The sequence below is a fragment of the Macrobrachium nipponense genome, chromosome 36, assembly GCF_015104395.2.
Source record: "Macrobrachium nipponense isolate FS-2020 chromosome 36, ASM1510439v2, whole genome shotgun sequence".
Lineage (NCBI taxonomy): Eukaryota > Metazoa > Arthropoda > Malacostraca > Decapoda > Palaemonidae > Macrobrachium > Macrobrachium nipponense.
The window spans coordinates 2938435-2955644 of NC_087220.1; the positions used below are offsets into that span (position 1 = coordinate 2938435).

At 47.9% G+C, this 17210-nt stretch overlaps 1 protein-coding gene across 1 annotated transcript in view; it reads left to right on the forward strand.

Moving 5' to 3' along the window:
• The first annotated feature begins 6259 nt into the window (after window positions 1–6259).
• Window positions 6260–17210, forward strand: part of LOC135203248 (uncharacterized) — a 61852-nt gene continuing 50901 nt past the window's right edge. Inside the window, exons 1-2 of the mRNA XM_064233020.1 lie at window positions 6260–6349; window positions 6651–6768. Of these exons, the coding sequence (XP_064089090.1) occupies window positions 6260–6349; window positions 6651–6768 (208 nt within the window). The remainder of the gene's footprint in view (window positions 6350–6650; window positions 6769–17210) is intronic.

Below are 17210 nucleotides of genomic sequence, written 5' to 3' on the forward strand. Positions count from 1 at the left end.
CAAACTAGGTTCACTTCCCTAAGCATTGACAGGTACCAGGAATAAACTAAAGAGTATTAGTACGAATCTTATCAAATTAAGAGCCTAGAATATTGAAACATTCACCGATCACCCAATAATTTAGCAAAACTTTGTTTGTGAAGTAGACTTGACAAACTTCAACAGCATGCCCTATTTGAAGAATTTTCATAACAAATTAAGTATCCTTCACCAGTGATGGGGTATAAGGATTCAAGAATCCAAGTCATAATAGTAATGCTATTTTGCTTAATAAAATGCCAAGTATAGAATTTAACAGCGTATGTATATCAAACTAACATCTATTAAACTAATAAACTAAAGTTCGATATAGTCTGATACAGATCAGTGACATAAGGATTAAATTAAGAATGAAGTTTAAATTATAATAAAATTCTAAAAGCATATATTAAGAGATTAAGATTTAATAGAATTAAAAAACCTGAGTTAAGAATGAAGTTTGAATTATAATAAGATTTTAAAAGCATATATTAAGAGGTTAAGATTTAATAGAATTGAAAAACCTGTATTAAAAATATTCACACAACAGTTTAAAACCACTGATTATAAACTAAAATCACAATAAAACAAAGTAAAATTCTTTAGATTAGAAACTAATCACTGGTTAAAGTATAACATTAAAATTTGGAAAAAGCACACTTAAAATAAGCCATTAAAATTTTAAGATTACTTGAAACCCATACCTTTTAAAATTTTAAGTATAAGAAATAAACACATAAGTATAAGAGACGTACCGCATTACACTCTGAACTCCCTAGGTTAAAACCCATACTTAAAATATAGAAAATATAGTATAACAGCATTATACTTTAAAATGACAATTTGTCCAAAATTGCATTTTTCCTAACTATACAAACCTGAGGTCCTTTTACAATAGGAAGGTAACTAGTGGCAGCTGGATGGTCGTAAGCTTTTGAACAAGGAAGTTCGGTAGTTAACTGCTTGTCCGACAGTGTGCGCGCCGCGCAACTGAGAGGCAAAGAATCACTTTTGCTTTAGGCCCAAGCAAAAAAATGCAGAGTGAGGGGTGGCATGAGGTGGGACTATGTGTAAAAGGACCTCAGGTTTGTATAGTTAGGAAAAACGCAATTTTGGACAAATTGTCATTTGTTATGACACGGGATACAAACCTTTCGGTCCTTTTACAATAGGAAGACACTTCTTGGTGGGAGGAATCTGAGTCTTTTGTGAACAGACTGGTGTTCGCCCAACCTTGGATTGCCTTCCTGGTCGTAAGAGTGAGGGAGGGATCCACGCCTCTATCCGATTGATCGGGGTGTGCACCGCAGGATCAATGGTCAGACCTCTGGACCAAGTAATAAGAGAGGCAAGCGTATCTCTTAATACCAGCAAGCAAGAACTTGTTCCTGTTTGCAAGAGGCAACATAAAGTTATGGGTTTGTCTCTTGTTGGCTTTCACTTCCCCCCCCCCCCCCCCTTGTTGGGGGAAGTGGTGGATATTCTTTCCTATCCCTAGTGAAAGGGATAGGATCGGGCTCTGTCGAGTAGCTCACCTGCATCTCGTCCTCATCCAGCAGGGTGACGACCGTGTCCCTCTGCCCACAGGTAGAGGGAGAGAAAAAGATCAGAAGAGGAGCCAGTCACACTCTCATTCACTCATCCAATCTTACAGTCACACCAGGACTCGATGCTGTTTCAGCCTGCAAGGGTCTGGGTTAGCTACACAACGTGTTGAGCAGCCACCATGGGTCACAAGGAAAAAGTATCCAAGGACCTGTGGGCAATATCCCGAAGGTAGAAGGAGGTGAAGGTGGTCTAGTTGCCCCAGACCCCTGCCTTCAGTACCTGCGCCACGGAGAAGTTCTTGCAGAACGCAAGGGGAGGACCAATGCTCCTGACTTCGTGGGCTTTCGTCCGAAGTGTACGGATGTCGTCACTACCATCAGTCTCGTACACCCTCCTGATCACCTCACGCAGCCAGAAAGAAAGCGTGTTCTTGGATACTTCTTTCTTGGTCATCCCGGTGCTAATGAAGAGGCGTCGACACTCAGGCCTGAGGTGTCGAGTTCTCTTCAGATAGCATCGTAGCGCCCTCACAGGACAAAGCAGCATCTCATCCGAATCATTGTTGGTGAAGTCCATTAGGGAAGGGATTGTGAAAGACTTGAACCTGTCGTCAGGGATCGACGGTTTCTGAGTCTTCGCAACGAAGTTTGGGACGAAATCGAGCGACACAGATCCCCATCCCCTGGAATGTTTCACATCGAAGGACAGACCATGAAGTTCCCCTACTCTCTTCGCCGATGCCAGGGCCAGCAAGAAGAGGGTCTTGAGGGTCAGATGCCTGTCTGACGACTCTCGGAGTGGCTCGAAGGGTCTTTGAGTCAAACTCCTAAGGACGAGAGTCACGTCCCACTCAGGGGGCCTGAGTTCCCTGGGTGGGCAAGACCTTTCAAAGCTCCTCATAAGCAAGGAGATCTCGAACGAGTTTGAGATGTCCAATCCCCTCAGCTTTAGGACAAGTGCCAGGGCGGCTCTATATCCTTTGACTGTGGGGACTGAGAGGAGCTTTTCTCGGCGAAGAAAAACAAGGAAATCCGCTACCTGCTGAAGATGGCCCACTTCCCCTGGTACACAGCTGCAGAGGACTGTCTGACGTTTCCAGCCATCTCTGTTGCTGCGCTACGAGAAAAGCCTCTCGTTTGCACGAGATGGTGGATAACAGCCAGCCGTGAAGATATAGAGACTGGACTGCTTGGTGGTACCGTTCGATGTGTGGCTGGTCGAGAAGGTTGTGCCAATGGGGAATCTATCTCAGTGCTTCTGCAAGCAGAGCCAGCAGGTCCGGATACCAAATGGCCTGGGGTCATTTGGGAGCCACCAGGATCATCCTGAGATTCGGGGTGGCCAGCACTCGGCTGATCACCTTGCGAATCAGGCTGAACGGGGGAAAGGCGTAGGCGAAGAGGTTGTCCCACGGGTGTTGAAGAGCGTCCTCTGCAGCTGCCCATGGGTCAGGCACGGCTGAAAAGAAAACCTGGAGTTTTCTGTTGTGCCGGGTGGCGAACAGATCCACGACTGGACGCCCCCACAGGTCGAAGAGCCTTTCCGCCATGTGCTGGTGTAGAGACCATTCGGTCCCTATCACCTGATCCCGACGGCTGAGCAAGTCTGCTACTACATTCCTCTTGCCTGGAATGTAGCGGGCTGACAGCTCTATCGAGTGGGCCGCGGATCTGCTGTGTCAACTGGTGCAACGGGAGAGACACTAGGCCCCCGTTTGTTGACGTAAGCCACTACCGTGGTGTTGTCGCACATCTACATCACTGAGTGTCCCATCAAGAGGTCCTGGAACTCTTGGAGAGCGAGGAACGCTGCCTTGAGTTCCAGGACATTGATGTGAAGGTGCTTGTCATGATGGTCCCACACTCCTGCAGTCAGCAACTCCTCCAGGTGTGCGCCCCATATCTCGTTTGATTCGTCTGAGAACAGCAGCATCTCCGAGGGGGGACTGCGTAGAGGCACTCCTCTTAAGAGGTTCCTGTCGTCAAGCCACCAGGCTAGGTCCTGCCTTACCTCCTGCGTGAGGGACACGGGGAAGTATGGTGGATCCCTTGCCTGTGACCAACTCTCCTTTAGTCTCCACTGGAGAGACCGCAGGTGAATACGTACCAGTGAGGACTAACGTTCTCGAGTGACGACAGGTGGCCGATCACGACTTGCCATTGCTGAGCTGCCTGTTCCTGCCGAGACAGGAACCGGTTGGCTGCCTCCCTGAATCTGCTGATCCGCGAGTCTGCGGGGAAGACTTGCCCTGCTACTGTGTCGATCAGCATACCCAGGTACTTCATCCTCTGCTTGGGTTCGAGATCGGACTTCTCGAAGTTCACCACGATCCCCAGATCGCGGCAGAACTCCAGTAGTCAATCCCTGTCCTGCAGCAACTGCGAGTGGGAGCTCGCCAGGACTAACCAATCGTTGAGATACCTCATAAGACGTATCCCGGATGAGTGGGCCCAAGCATACACCAGAGTGAACACTCGCGTGAACACCTGTGGGGTGGTTGAGAGACCAAAGCAAAGTGCCCTGAATTGGTACACTGTCCCGTCGAGGATGAAGTGGAGGTACTTTCTGGAGGATTGATGGATGGGTATCTGGAAATACGCATCCTTCAAATCCACTGAAAGCATGAAATCGTTCTCCCTGATGGAGTCAAGCACGGAACGTGCCGTCTCCATCTTGAACTGAGTCTGGCGAACAAATCGGTTCAACGGAGAGAGATCTATCACCGGGCGCCAGCCCCCGTAGACTTCTCCACCAGGAAAACAGGCGACTGTAGAAGCCCGGTGATTGATCCGTGACGATCTCAACAGCTCGTTTGTTCAGCATGGTCTTGATTTCCTGTCATAGAGCTACGTCCTTTGATGATCCTGGGACGTATGTTTGCAGATGGACCGGGTTGGAGGTGAGGGGTGGCCGAGAGTCGAAGGGTAGTAGATATCCCTCCCGAAGGACATCTACTATCCAGCTATCGGCACCGTAGCGCTACCATGTTGCCCGATGGCTCGCCAGGCACCCCCCACACTTCCGGCAGCAGGTGAGGGGGAACGCCGTCCTTAGCGTTTCCCAACTTTCTTCGACTTCTTCCCTAACCCCTCTCATGAGAAGGAGGACTGGGAGGAGGGTTGATGACGACCTCCTCTTGCAGAAGTAGAAGCCAGAGTCTTTCCTCGGGGCTTCGACGGGGCAACCGTCTTAGCAGCCAAGGAAGCGTTAGCCAAACTGATCAGGCTTGGCCGCAGTTCAAGGCTGCCCAGAAGCCTTTGAAACTGCCTGGTGTAACCAGGCGGTCACTGTCATCAGTGCGCCGCCTTTCCACCGCAGCGTCCACATCTCTCCCTGGGAAGAGAGAGGAGGAACTCCGTACAGGTCCGTTCCTTAGTCCAAGTGCCGCCTCTCGCCCAGCCGCCCTGGATACTTGGGTAAGGACTGCGTCGTGCCATTCCCCTGGGGAGAACGGCTGGACCGAGAACAGCAGCCCCGATCTTGAGCGTCAGAGGAACTGCTGCTAGTCACCCTAACCGTCTGGTCCGAGGAAGCGCTAGCCAAACTCTCAGGCTTGGCCGCAGTTCGAGGCTACCCAGAAGCCTTTGAAACTGCCTGGTGTACCAGGCGGTCACTGTCATCAGTGCATTTCACCCCCGCGAGCGTCCACCATCTCTCCTGGGAAGAGAGAGGGAGAACTCCGTATAGGTTTGTTCCTTAGTCCAAATGCCGCCTCTCGCCCGCCGCCCTGGATACTTGGGTAAGGACTGTGTCGTGTTGCCATTAAACCCTGGGGTTGAGAAGGAGGAACAGTGGAACCGAGAAACAGCATGGGAGCCCCTCCGATTACTCGAGCGTCAAGGAAGGAACTGCTGCTAAGTCACCCTAAAAACCAGTACCGGTCCCCATGGGAGCGGCGGTCAGGAGACCTGCAGAGACCACTGTCGCGGTGAGACTGGTGCGTGTCCTCACGGAGCGTCGAACCACTGGCGCCAGTAACCGGGGATACCTCTTCCCAGCCTCAGCCCGTGGCCGGTCTGGGACCGTCACGTCAACCTGGGTGACCGGCTGGTTGCTACGAGAGCAAGAGCTGGCCTGGCGAGAGTCACCTGAGTGGCTCTCACCAGCCTTCCGCTCCGTGCCGTGAACCTGGCACCGAGCGAGCTCTGGCGTCTGGTTCTTGGCTGCACGGCCACCAGTAGGTGACCGTACACTCAGTACCTCTCGCGAACAAGAGGCCGAGACGGAACCTGGCATAGCGGCAGAACCCCTAGCACCAGGCGAGGAAGTACCGGTGTTAGCCGGTACCCCTCTGATCCCCGTCTTCTTCTTCCTTGCGGAAGGAGAGATGGGCCCCGCTCCCGAAGGAGCAGGAGGACCAGCGGAAGGATCCCCCGTCCCACCGGAGTGGGACGGACCCTGAGAATTTCCAGAAGGAGCCTTCTTAGGAGGGGAGGAGGCAGCCTTCATCTTTCGTGGCTGGGTAGCCTTGGAAGTCGAAGGGGAGGAGGCAGCTGCAGACGACGAAGAAGACGATGAAGACGACGACGACGACACCTTCCTCCTCTTCCTCTTCTTCTTCGTCAGCTTCCTCAAGACAAACGGGAGGTCTACCATCCAGGGCAGAGCCGGGGCTGCTGTTGCCGAAGCAACAGGGCCCGGACGCACCTGTCCGGACAGACCAACGTCTGGGGCAGCAACACCGTGAGCAGGGATGACGTTGCAGGTACGGACACAGCGGGAACAGCAGGCACTGCAGGAGCGGCAGGAACGGCAGGAACAGCCAGCACAGCATCGGGCACAGGTACGGCAGGCAGCACAGGTAACACAGGAGGCGGGGCAGCAGCCAGCAACAACCTGGATACCTGCGGCAGGTCCAGGGGCGAGCTTTTAGGGCAGCGGAAGTCTGGTCGAGGCAGCACGGCAAACCCTGGGCGGCGGCGGCGGCACGCCCCTCCTCGGTACGGCGATTGGCTCCTGCATTGCGGCTGTAGGCGAGACAGATACCACGTGCGACGAATAAACCAGGTGAGGAGGGGCAGCGTACCCTGGAGTAGACAGGGTGGTAGTAGTTGTGGTCACCGTTCCATGGGTGACTGCACCAGACCCCGCCATATGATGAAGCAGCCCCTGGACACTCGGCACGCCCTGTAGTCCCAAAGACGCCCACACCTGACCAAGGTCATCCCTCACGGCAAAAGCACCTGTGGAAGCAAGAGTCGGGTAAGTAGGAGGGGTTCCCCCTCATGCTGGGGGGGGTGTCGAACCCCACCCTGAGCGAACGGAAGACCCCGAATACAGCCTGTACGTCGGGTACCGAGCGCCCTCCTCTATGCTTGACAGATCGGGCGAAGAGAAGGACCTGGATACCCCCCCCCACCCCCCACCCCCCACCCCCTCCCCCGAAGGGGAAGGTGCCATACGCGGGAGCTGAGCGCGGGGCAAGAAAGGAGACGAAGTGTCTGTTACCAAGGGAGTCGCGGGAGGAGTAGAGCTTTCCGATGACTCCTTGGCAGGTCTTCGCTTCTTCCTGCCCTCGTACAAGCCCCACTGCACCTCCGACCAATTAACACATACAACACAAGGCTCGGTGCGAGAGCACTCCCACCCTCGACACCGAGCTCAAAGGACATGAGGATCGATCTCAGGGAAGCTCCTAAAAATCCCACATTTACGTCCTTCCACCCCGGGGCATAGTCGCCGGGTAAAGGAAGGGCACAGAGATTCCTTCGATCCTTGGTCCATTTCACTTCAAAACAATAAATGTATATGAAAAAATGAAAAGAGTACTTACAGTTCACTTTTACACACACACATACAGAAACAGATAATACAATTATCCAGAAAGCACACAACGATGAAGCGGGCAGAGCGATAAAGAGCACGTCCACACACCAGCAGGCCGAAAGCAAAAGTGGTTCTTCGCCTCCCAGTCGCGTGGCGCGTGCACTGTCGGACAAGTAGTTAACTACCAAACTCCCTTGTTCGAAAGCTTACGACCATCCAGCTGCCACTAGTTACCTTCCTATTGTAAAAGGACCGAAAGGTTTGTGTCCCGTGTCGGAACAAATCTAAATTTCCCATATTTAGACTGACTGTAGCCATGAATATAAAAGATAAAAAATCCATGCAAAAGTGTTTGGTCACAAAACCTATAAACTTTAAATCTAAGCTTAATATGAAATTATAGAAGAAATCTTAAATTCTTAGACCACCACTAAACCTAGACACTTCTAAACCTAGATACCACTAAACCTAGACACCACTAAACCCATAGTATACTTTACTTAAACTTAATTTAAAAGACATTGCTTTAAATCCACCTCAATACGTGCTTGTCTTAGTTATGGGGCAAACTCCAAAGTATCCAAAGTTACCAGGTGTTAATGAACATCAGACTAGCTTCGAATTAATCTTGAATGACCACAACCATCCTTGCATGGAACCATTGAAGTGCAGATGATTAGAGGTATAAAAATGTAAGGAAATACAAGCTATATAACCTACACCTCACTTAACACTATCACTAAAAACTTAATAAGACACAAGTTAATTTAATCTAAGCAATTCAAAACTATGAAAACTTAGTAAATGGAATAAGTCTGCTATACCTACAGATTCAGAAAGTAAATTGAATGCCCGATAATATATAAACCAAAGAGCACAACAATAAAAACATCAGGCACATTTACAATTCAAAACACCACTCCATTAGAACATCTAACACGACTTAACCTACGAAACATTAAAGAGCCTATTTTCACTTTCCACCACTTTGCACACAACACTTAAACACCCCACGAACTACAAAGAGAGACTGACGATAAAGATTTCTCCTGCTCAGAAGTCAGCTAAATCTCTCTGGGGTGGGATAGGGGTAGCGGGAGGGGCCGTGGTGAAAGGCTGGTGGGGTTGGGGTTGGGAAGGAATTCTAGAAACGGCTGCTGGTGAAACTTACGAGGGAGACTATTAACACTGCCATCTGTTGGGAAGGGAGGGAACTAAAATAAAAACTGAAAAAAAGTATCACAAAGTGTTTAAAAATATAGACTTATCGAGATGAATTTCGTGAATTATTCATATTATAATAAAAAGGCATTTCAGTTCTTAATCTATTTCAAATATCCACTAATTCATAGGGGAAATAAAAAGAAAGTTGTGTTTGATAATGAAATATGAAGCTAAACGAACAGAGACGTCTAGTCTATGCCTTTGTGAAATCATATTGGGATAAATGAACCGTCAATATTTCCTCCTGCGGTTCATTAACTATTATTTATATATTTTAAAAGCTGAAATTACTTCGAAACAGCTGACTGATTACTTGCTGAAAATGACGATCAAAATATGACAGGCAGAAAATGGACGATTTACATGAAGTGGATGTCACATATTGAGTGGTGGTATATTATATGGGTGAGGGAGTGGATGAAGTGGATGTGGATATCACATACAAAGAGAGTTTGGATACTGGAAGAGGAGGGGGTGGGGGATGTGGGGAAGGGGGGTTTGTGTTTACTTTTCATTTATCTGAACCACCTCAAAATCCAACGATGACCCATTGTTACCAAGTCTGCCATGTTACTTCCATATTTTTCGCTTTTCTTATCTTTCTGAACAGTTTCTCTCTCTCTCTCTCTCTCTCTCTCTCTCTCTCTCTCTCTCTCTCTCTCTCTCTCTCTCTCTCTCTCATCTTCCTCTCTCGAGGTTCCCAGTAATTAGTCTTTGTCTTAAAGTCTATATGGTATCCCGACACTCGAGTCTCGATAGTCAATTCCTCTCTCTCTCTTTCTCAACTATTAAACCTCCCTGTTATCATTATTATTATAAAAGTGGCAACAGAGAGAGAGAGAGAGAGAGAGAGAGAGAGAGAGAGAGAGAGAGAGAGAGAGAGAGAGAGAGAGAGAGAGAGAGAGAGAGAGCTTATTTTTCTAGTTATCCAAATATCCTAATATACAATTTTCTATAAAGATAGATTTTCTACCTGAATAGAAAACGTAAAAATAATTAATACTAAACTATAGTAATCTCGTCGGCCTTTCGTCTGAATTTCATAAATCAAATAAAATCACTTTGAAGATAGAAATATTGATATCATTATATGATGAAAGGCGTTGATAGCAATGCAAATAAGATATCTGTTTACTATTCATATTAAACAAAGGACATTACGTGCTGTGAATACCAAATATAAGACATTTTTAATCATAATGTTTTCTCAAGAATGAATGTACGCTAAAGACATCTCTTGAGTGCTAAGAAAGTCTCTGGATGAAGTGTTGTCGTTTGATGAAGAAACTATTATATACTGTTTTAACAAGACCACGAATAAATCCTATATCTCTATATATTTTAACTATTATTAAGGGAGGTTTATATATCTAAAATTGAACCTTGGTATTAAGGGGACGTTTTGAAGGACGGAAAAAGTTTGTAACAAAAGACCAAGTACGTTCTGGTAACAAACAATGGCTGCTCCTTGTCTGAGAGGGAGCAGGATTGCCAACATTATTAGAGGCTTTGACAGGCAATTAAGGGCAAATGACGCGCTATTCTTTACACAAATCATTTAAATAGACTTAATTGATGCCCGTAAGGAATGCTTCGTCATTTTCGATCCAAAAATTTGCACATAATGTGTAAAAACGCAGAAACTTCTCTCGTTTAAAAGTTAGGATTCATGACGCATCAAGGACTATCCATAACAAACAACATGGGTCCTTTTAATATTGTTTTAATCGAAACTTTGCCAATTTGGAGATATATTCAATAATAATTATTATTTCTGGTTCAAAGTAGGTCTCGATTTTACTAAAATTCGTATGAATTCGAAAATTGTGTCACATGGGAATTTTTCCCCACCATGACATTACGATACGAGAATAATAATACTATGTACTTTACATATGTACTGTTGTCAGTCTTCTTGCCTGGAGACAGGGGTCGGAGAATGGTACTGTGTCATGGTTGACACGCTGGGTATGAAGACTGACGTTTATGCTGCCTGGGAATTAGGGTAGGCCTGTCCTACCTGCTATTACATGATATTCCTTGTGTGTATGGGTCTTATTACTGATGAGGCCAGGTGATGTCTTCCCACTGGGAGGCAATTGAAGTGCTGATTTCCATTTTAGGGGTAAGCTACAATGGTATTGAAGAAAATTCCTAGTACTTTGCTCATTTCTTTATTACTCATTACATCATGCCGAATTTCTCCCAGGCCTAGTCTCCTGGACTTGGTTAATTTGCCTAGTCTTCAGAACTCCTGGACTAGATCCCTGGAAATATTCCTTTTATTTAATTTTTTATTTCCCGAAAACAATACAAGTGAGTAGTTTAAAACATCAACAAAATAACTCTTTATATTGAGACCTCAAAAAAATATATCAACTACATATTATGGGAATTGCTTTTCTTTCATAATAGGATAAGTATCAAATGTGGAGCAGCCATGGAATTAGTTAATTTAGAGTAATGTGTAAATCATTTGATACCCTACTCCACACAGTACTAAATGTTTGCACACAATATATGTCAATGGATAAGGCTACCTGAAAGATTTCTGAGAAAAACTTAAACTAAAATGAGGTAAAATAAATTTACGAACAAAACACTTATAACTACCTTTGTAACGTTTTACAACCCTAAGAAACGCTAAGTTACAACTCAAACTAACACAGCAAAATCTCATGACAACTAATAACATGAAGCATCTTTCACGACAATGAAAATTTTCTATGTTATGTTAAGGAGTTGCAATCACGTTTGACTGGGCAGGCAACTCTGCACTTGAATCCTCGTCTGCTACTGTTCTTTCATGATAGTGATCTGTTCCAACTAATGAACTAACGGTAACATTACGACTTTAAAAGCTTACCTTGCAATGGATAGATAATAATTTGTATTAATAATTTGATAAAATAGCCAAAATGAAGGGTGGACCGGTTGACGTCCTTCTTCCCCCTCGAGAGCATTCGTGATCCTTATATGTTTTGCTAGTGTTATCAGGACAGCGTTCCCATACTCAAAGTGAAAGAAAAACACAACAAGGGACGACTGGCCACTGCCACGCACTCATGTCCACAACAAAAACGAAAACATTTTACAGTTTCAATCACTCTTACAACAGTAAAGATATTAGAGGAGGAGGATGAATCAATTCCTAAATAAATCACTAATAATTAAAGGAATATTTTTCCCATTACAATTGGGGATGGAATAAGTCGGAATTTGCTACTAAGAATTACTAACCTTAAAATTCCAGGGTACGATAAGAAATCGAGGAGCAACCCCGAGAATATGAATAATTAAAATGATATGATACCTATATCGTAAACAGATGCAATTTCCATTTTTGTATAAAAATTAAACACAATTTCTCCCTGCAAAAAAATCTTAAAGTGCATTTACACATGGTAATCCTGTGACCCATATCCATTTCACTATCTTTTTCAGTATTTCCTGACATATTTATTAGTTTTTCTTTACTTGATGTTGGGTTTGCAATGACACAACGTCCTGGAGACTGGACTTTATTACAGGATACTCGGGAGCCAACTGACTCGCAACAGCGTATACAGAATTGCCAATAACGGATGCATGCTCGGCAGCGCATGGCCGAAGAACATATCGTACATCCCCCCCTCAAGAATATACTTATACATGGCAAAAATAAAAAATGGGGAAAAATACAAAACATATCGTACATCCCCCCCCAAGAACATTCTTATACATGACAAAAAAATAAAAGGGAAAAATGATGCCTTAGATCAATGAGACAAGAGAAAGAAACAAAAAAATTCTAAAGCTAACGTCTCGATGCATACACAAAAACGAAATAAAATACATAAATTCTCTGAAAAGAAATATAAATTCCTGATGCAATTGCATACAAAAGGTAATAACATCACTCTACAGTCTTTGAGCCACTTGGGTTTACCAGCGGCTCTTCTGGGCCTATCAACGACGTTGGGTTCCTGTGTGGTGCGTGTCCCCTGTTCTGTCGGGGTATGGTTTGCGGAGGACTCGTGCTGGGACATGGGCGTGCCAGAGGGCGGAGCGATGACTCTCAGGTGTCGTCTGTTTCTTTTTGACAGCCTGCCGCTCCCGTTAAGCTTGACGGTTGTACTGACGATGGGGCTTTGTTTCTGTTACTATGCCCGTTCGATCCCATTGCTTGGTAGCTTGGTTTTGTATGCATACATGGGTACCTAGTTCGATGGGCGGCAGTCTTCTGGTAGTGCCAGGGATGCGCATCGCCTCCTGCGACCTTGCCACTTGTAACTCCCTTCGACGTATCGTCTGCCTCCAATATCTGTCTACTAACAGGTGTCTCCTGGCCGTCGGTACCCCCATCGCGCAGCTGCGACCCGTTGCAAGCTGAGACGGCGACTTGTTAATTTCCCTGAGAGGAGTGTTGAGATACTGAAGTATCGCCAGGGCCGTTTTGTTGTCCGACTCAAGGGCTCCACCCTTTAATGTATTTTCCCGGAGTAGCCTCTTCGCCGATTTGACAGCTGCTTCTGACTGCCGTTAGACTGGGATACTGGGCCGACGACAGCCGGACTTGACCCCCCATCTCTTGAAGAAGGACTCCATCTCCTCGCTGGCCAAGTTCGTGCCTCCGTCAGTTGATATTTGTTCTGGGGCTCCCCAACGCGAGAAATATGATCGAAGGTGATTACTGATTTTGTTAGACGTGGCACCATTGGGGAAATGAGCCACTTCTAACCAACCTGTTAGTCTATCGGCACACCATGTATACACTGCCTTCTATCTGGAACATATCTGCTACGACTTGCTGGAAGGGATATTCCGCAGGCGGCGTGTGTATCATTTCTTCAGGAGGCAGTGAGGGGGCATGTTCATCGCATGAAGTACATCGGGCGCGGCAATGCTGAAGGTCCCCTTCTATTCCCGGCCAATAGACCGACTGCCTGGCCCTTCTAAGCATCGAGTCGAGGCCTTGGTGTCCTGCGTGTAGGTTAGCGGCTACCTGGCGGCGTAAATCCTCGGGTATAACCAAGCGAACACATCCTTGGTCCACTGAGTATGTCACCAGATCCTGGTTGATGGCTAGCCGGTCCCGAACGCTGAAGAAGGGGCGAAGGCAGGCGAGTTCTTGCGACTTCTGTTGGGGCCAGTCGCCCGCTGCAACCCTTGCAAGCAAGAGCTGATATACAGGGTCGTTAGATGCGGCGCTCCTTACGCAGTCTTCATCCAACACGATGATATCCGGTTCCAAGGCGGCCACGGTTGCACATGCCACTGCCACTTGAATGTCGTCCTCCAAATCCACGTCGGAAGCTTCGCGGGGTGCTTGCATGGTCGGGTACCTTGAAAGAAAATCCGCGGCAGTGTTCCTTTTTCCGGGCAGGTATTTCATGTGGAACTTGAACTGGAGTGTCTTCTCTTTCAGGTTGAATAATCTCGGGTTGATGACGTCCTTAAGGGCTCTGTCACCCAGCAGCTTGACGAGAGGACGGTTGGTCCGTGATGATGGTGAGATTAGGACACCCAAGTAGGAAGCAGCCTGGCCTTCCGCAAGCACCAGGTAACTGCCAGGGCTTCTCCTTCTACGGGGGTATACCCAGCTTCAGAGGAGGTGAGGTGTCGACTACCACACAGGGCACGGCGCCAGCCGCCCTTGCAACAAAAGGGGCTGTCAGCTGACTGACAAATACAATACTGCTGAAGGACTACGAACCCGATACCTTCTTTACTCCAGTCCGTCATTATTGTCGTAGGGCGTGTTTTGTCGTAATATGCCAAGCCGTCCTTGGCTAATTGACAGATGACCTCTTGTGCCTGCCGGAGTTTGTCACGTAGCTGACTATCCCAGTAAACGTTTTTTTCCAGTGGGCTTTCTGAGGAGGTCCCTAAAGGGCTCCATGATGGGCGCCGTTGCAAGGAAGGGCGCTAACTGATTCACGAACCCCGAACCACGACCTAATATCCGTGATGGAGGGCTTCTCTGGCATATGGAAGTTACAATGAATGGCGTCTAGTCGTTCGTCTGCGGGTTTGTAGACTCCCATCCCAGGTAATAACCGACGAAAGTGACCTCTCTCTTGCAGAATTTAAACTTCTCGGGCTTGAGTGTGATACCTGCAGAGGCACACGTTGACAGGAATTCATATACATGCCAGAACGCCTCTTCAATGCTGTGATCGTATAGCAAAGTGTCGTCAACGCATTTATGCTTTCTGGTGATGTCTTGCAGGGCATCATCAAACCTTTTTGTGTAGGCGTCCGACGCCGAACAGTGGCCCATGGGTGTTCTACGATAACGGTATCGTCCCCATGGAGTGATAAAGGTCGTAAGCGGGCGGCTGTCTTCGTCCAATTCCACTTGATGGAAACCCCAGTGGGCGTCCGCCGTAGTCTTGTACGTATGAATGGGGATGCTTGAAATCATGTCGAAGGGTGCCGGTGTATGATGAGTTTCCCGAAGACAGTGGGCGTTGAGGCGCTGGAAGTCTACTGTGCGGCGAGGTTGACCCATCTTCTTGGCAACAACGACCATCCTTGCACACCTTCCGTTGCATCCCCCACTGGGACTGGTTCTATCACGCCCTTCCGAACGTCCTCGTCAAGTTGAGCCTTGACCTCCTCTTCCCAATGCTTAGGGATTGTCGCGGGCGTGTGACAGGCATAAGGCACGGCATCAGGCACAAATGGATGTGGTGCTGCTTGCCCGTCATGACAGGTAACGGTTCCCTGGTTGTATTAAAGGTTGTTGAAGAGAAATGCCGTAATAACCCCACCCCTCTCAAGTCTGGTATATTCTCCTCCACAGGCGGGATGGGTAAGGTGGCTGGCTTCAATTTTTGTCTTAGGGTAGTTTAGGGGCCGTGCTACGTCCTTGTCATTAAGCACATCAGCTGATGCAACGAGATGGTAGGGGTGAGGGAAGTCAGGGGGTACTAATTCCACCCAGCTCCTTACAAGCATTCAGCGATATATAGAATTCTTGGCCGTCGGCACAAAGTAAACCTCCTGCTTCGTGCGTCGCCCACCTATATCAATGAAGCATGTCGTTGATCCAAGACATCTCACTCGGAGATTAGCTACGTCCCTCAGACCTGCTCGCGGCTGCAACTCCAGTGAATTTATTTGCAGTCTTGAGAGAATCGTGGGTCCGGCAACGCAGATCTGTGCTCCTGTGTCTGCTACGACGAGTGTGGATACTGAATTCCCCGTTTCTATGGGAAACACAAGCCTTGATCGTGGGGTGGGGGGAGAGGTGAGTGTCTGCAACAATCGCTAAACTCGAGGCAAGCGGCGCTTTCTTCGTATTCCTGCAGCATTTCTGAAAGTGCCCTACCTTTTGGCACCCGTGGCACGTTATACCTCTTGCTGGGCACGACGCTCGACCAAAGGGATGGCGCCCCCCACAATTTCCGCAACGCTTCACATTGGAATTGCCGCGCAACACCGCGACGTCTGGCTCTACGTCATCAATGCCTGTGACGTCATCACTCGAGGCGCCAGCAGACCCCCTCTTACACTGATAGCGACGCGTGGGATACTTTCGACATCTTGGCGTGCAGCTTCGAAAGTGCAGCACAGTGCCTGAAGGCATCTACACTCTTAAATGTCTCCCCCACATGTCTGAAAAACATGCCTCTTTAATACAGGGTCACTGAGGCCTACCATTATTTTCCGCAACAGCATGTACTCTATTAAACACTCCCCGCATTTGGGACACTCAAAATCACAGTCGGTGGCCTTCTGAGCACACCTCGAAAAATAGTCGCTCTCACTAATTCCTCGCAGGCCCTTGTGCGAGGGCAAAGAATTCAGACCACTGAACTGCCTGATTCGACGACCGCAAAACACAATATTCCCGATGGCGTCCAGAGCCGCGTCTGGGGCGAGGGCATTCCATTTGGCATCTGAATACCGAGCGTCCAGTGCACGTTGCAACGCCGGTACACAGTTGAGCCTAATGTGCAGGACAACATCCTGCGGCGGGAACTTGTTAAGGTGAATCCAATACGTCATCGAACGTCTCCAGGATCTGAACGCTGCCGAAGACATTACCGCCTCACACTTCTCAGGGGCAGCAGAGACAGGAACTTTACCGGCACGTGCTCCTGAACCGGGAAGGGCATCCTGAAGGGAACGGATGGCACGCTGCTGGTCTGCAAATAACGTCTGTGCTTGCATGACGGCCTGTGACAAGGCCCTTGGCATTGCAGGTGAGGCACGCCTCGGCGTGGCCTGGGGTGGTCGACGTATCTGGGGCATGGTTGGTCCTTATCCTACTCACTGCGCCATGTTGGGTTTGCAATGACACAACGTCCTGGAGACTGGACTTTATTACAGGATACTCGGGAGCCAACTGACTCGCAACAGCGTATACAGAATTGCCAATAACGGATGCATGCTCGGCAGCGCATGGCCGAAGAACATATCGTACACTTGATATCAATAGAGAGGATATGGAGGAGTTATGGAGTTCCATTTGACAACGGCTGTGTTTGGGGGGGGGGGGGTTTGGGTGTGTGCGTGAGAGAGAGAGAGAGAGAGAGAGAGAGAGAGAGAGGAGAGAGAGAGAGAGAGAAAGTGTAATTGCTGTATGGATAGTTAACGACTGTATTGGCTGTTAGTGAGTTCTGGCTGGTTCGGTTTCGGAGTTTTTTTAATGTTCTGCTGGGGGT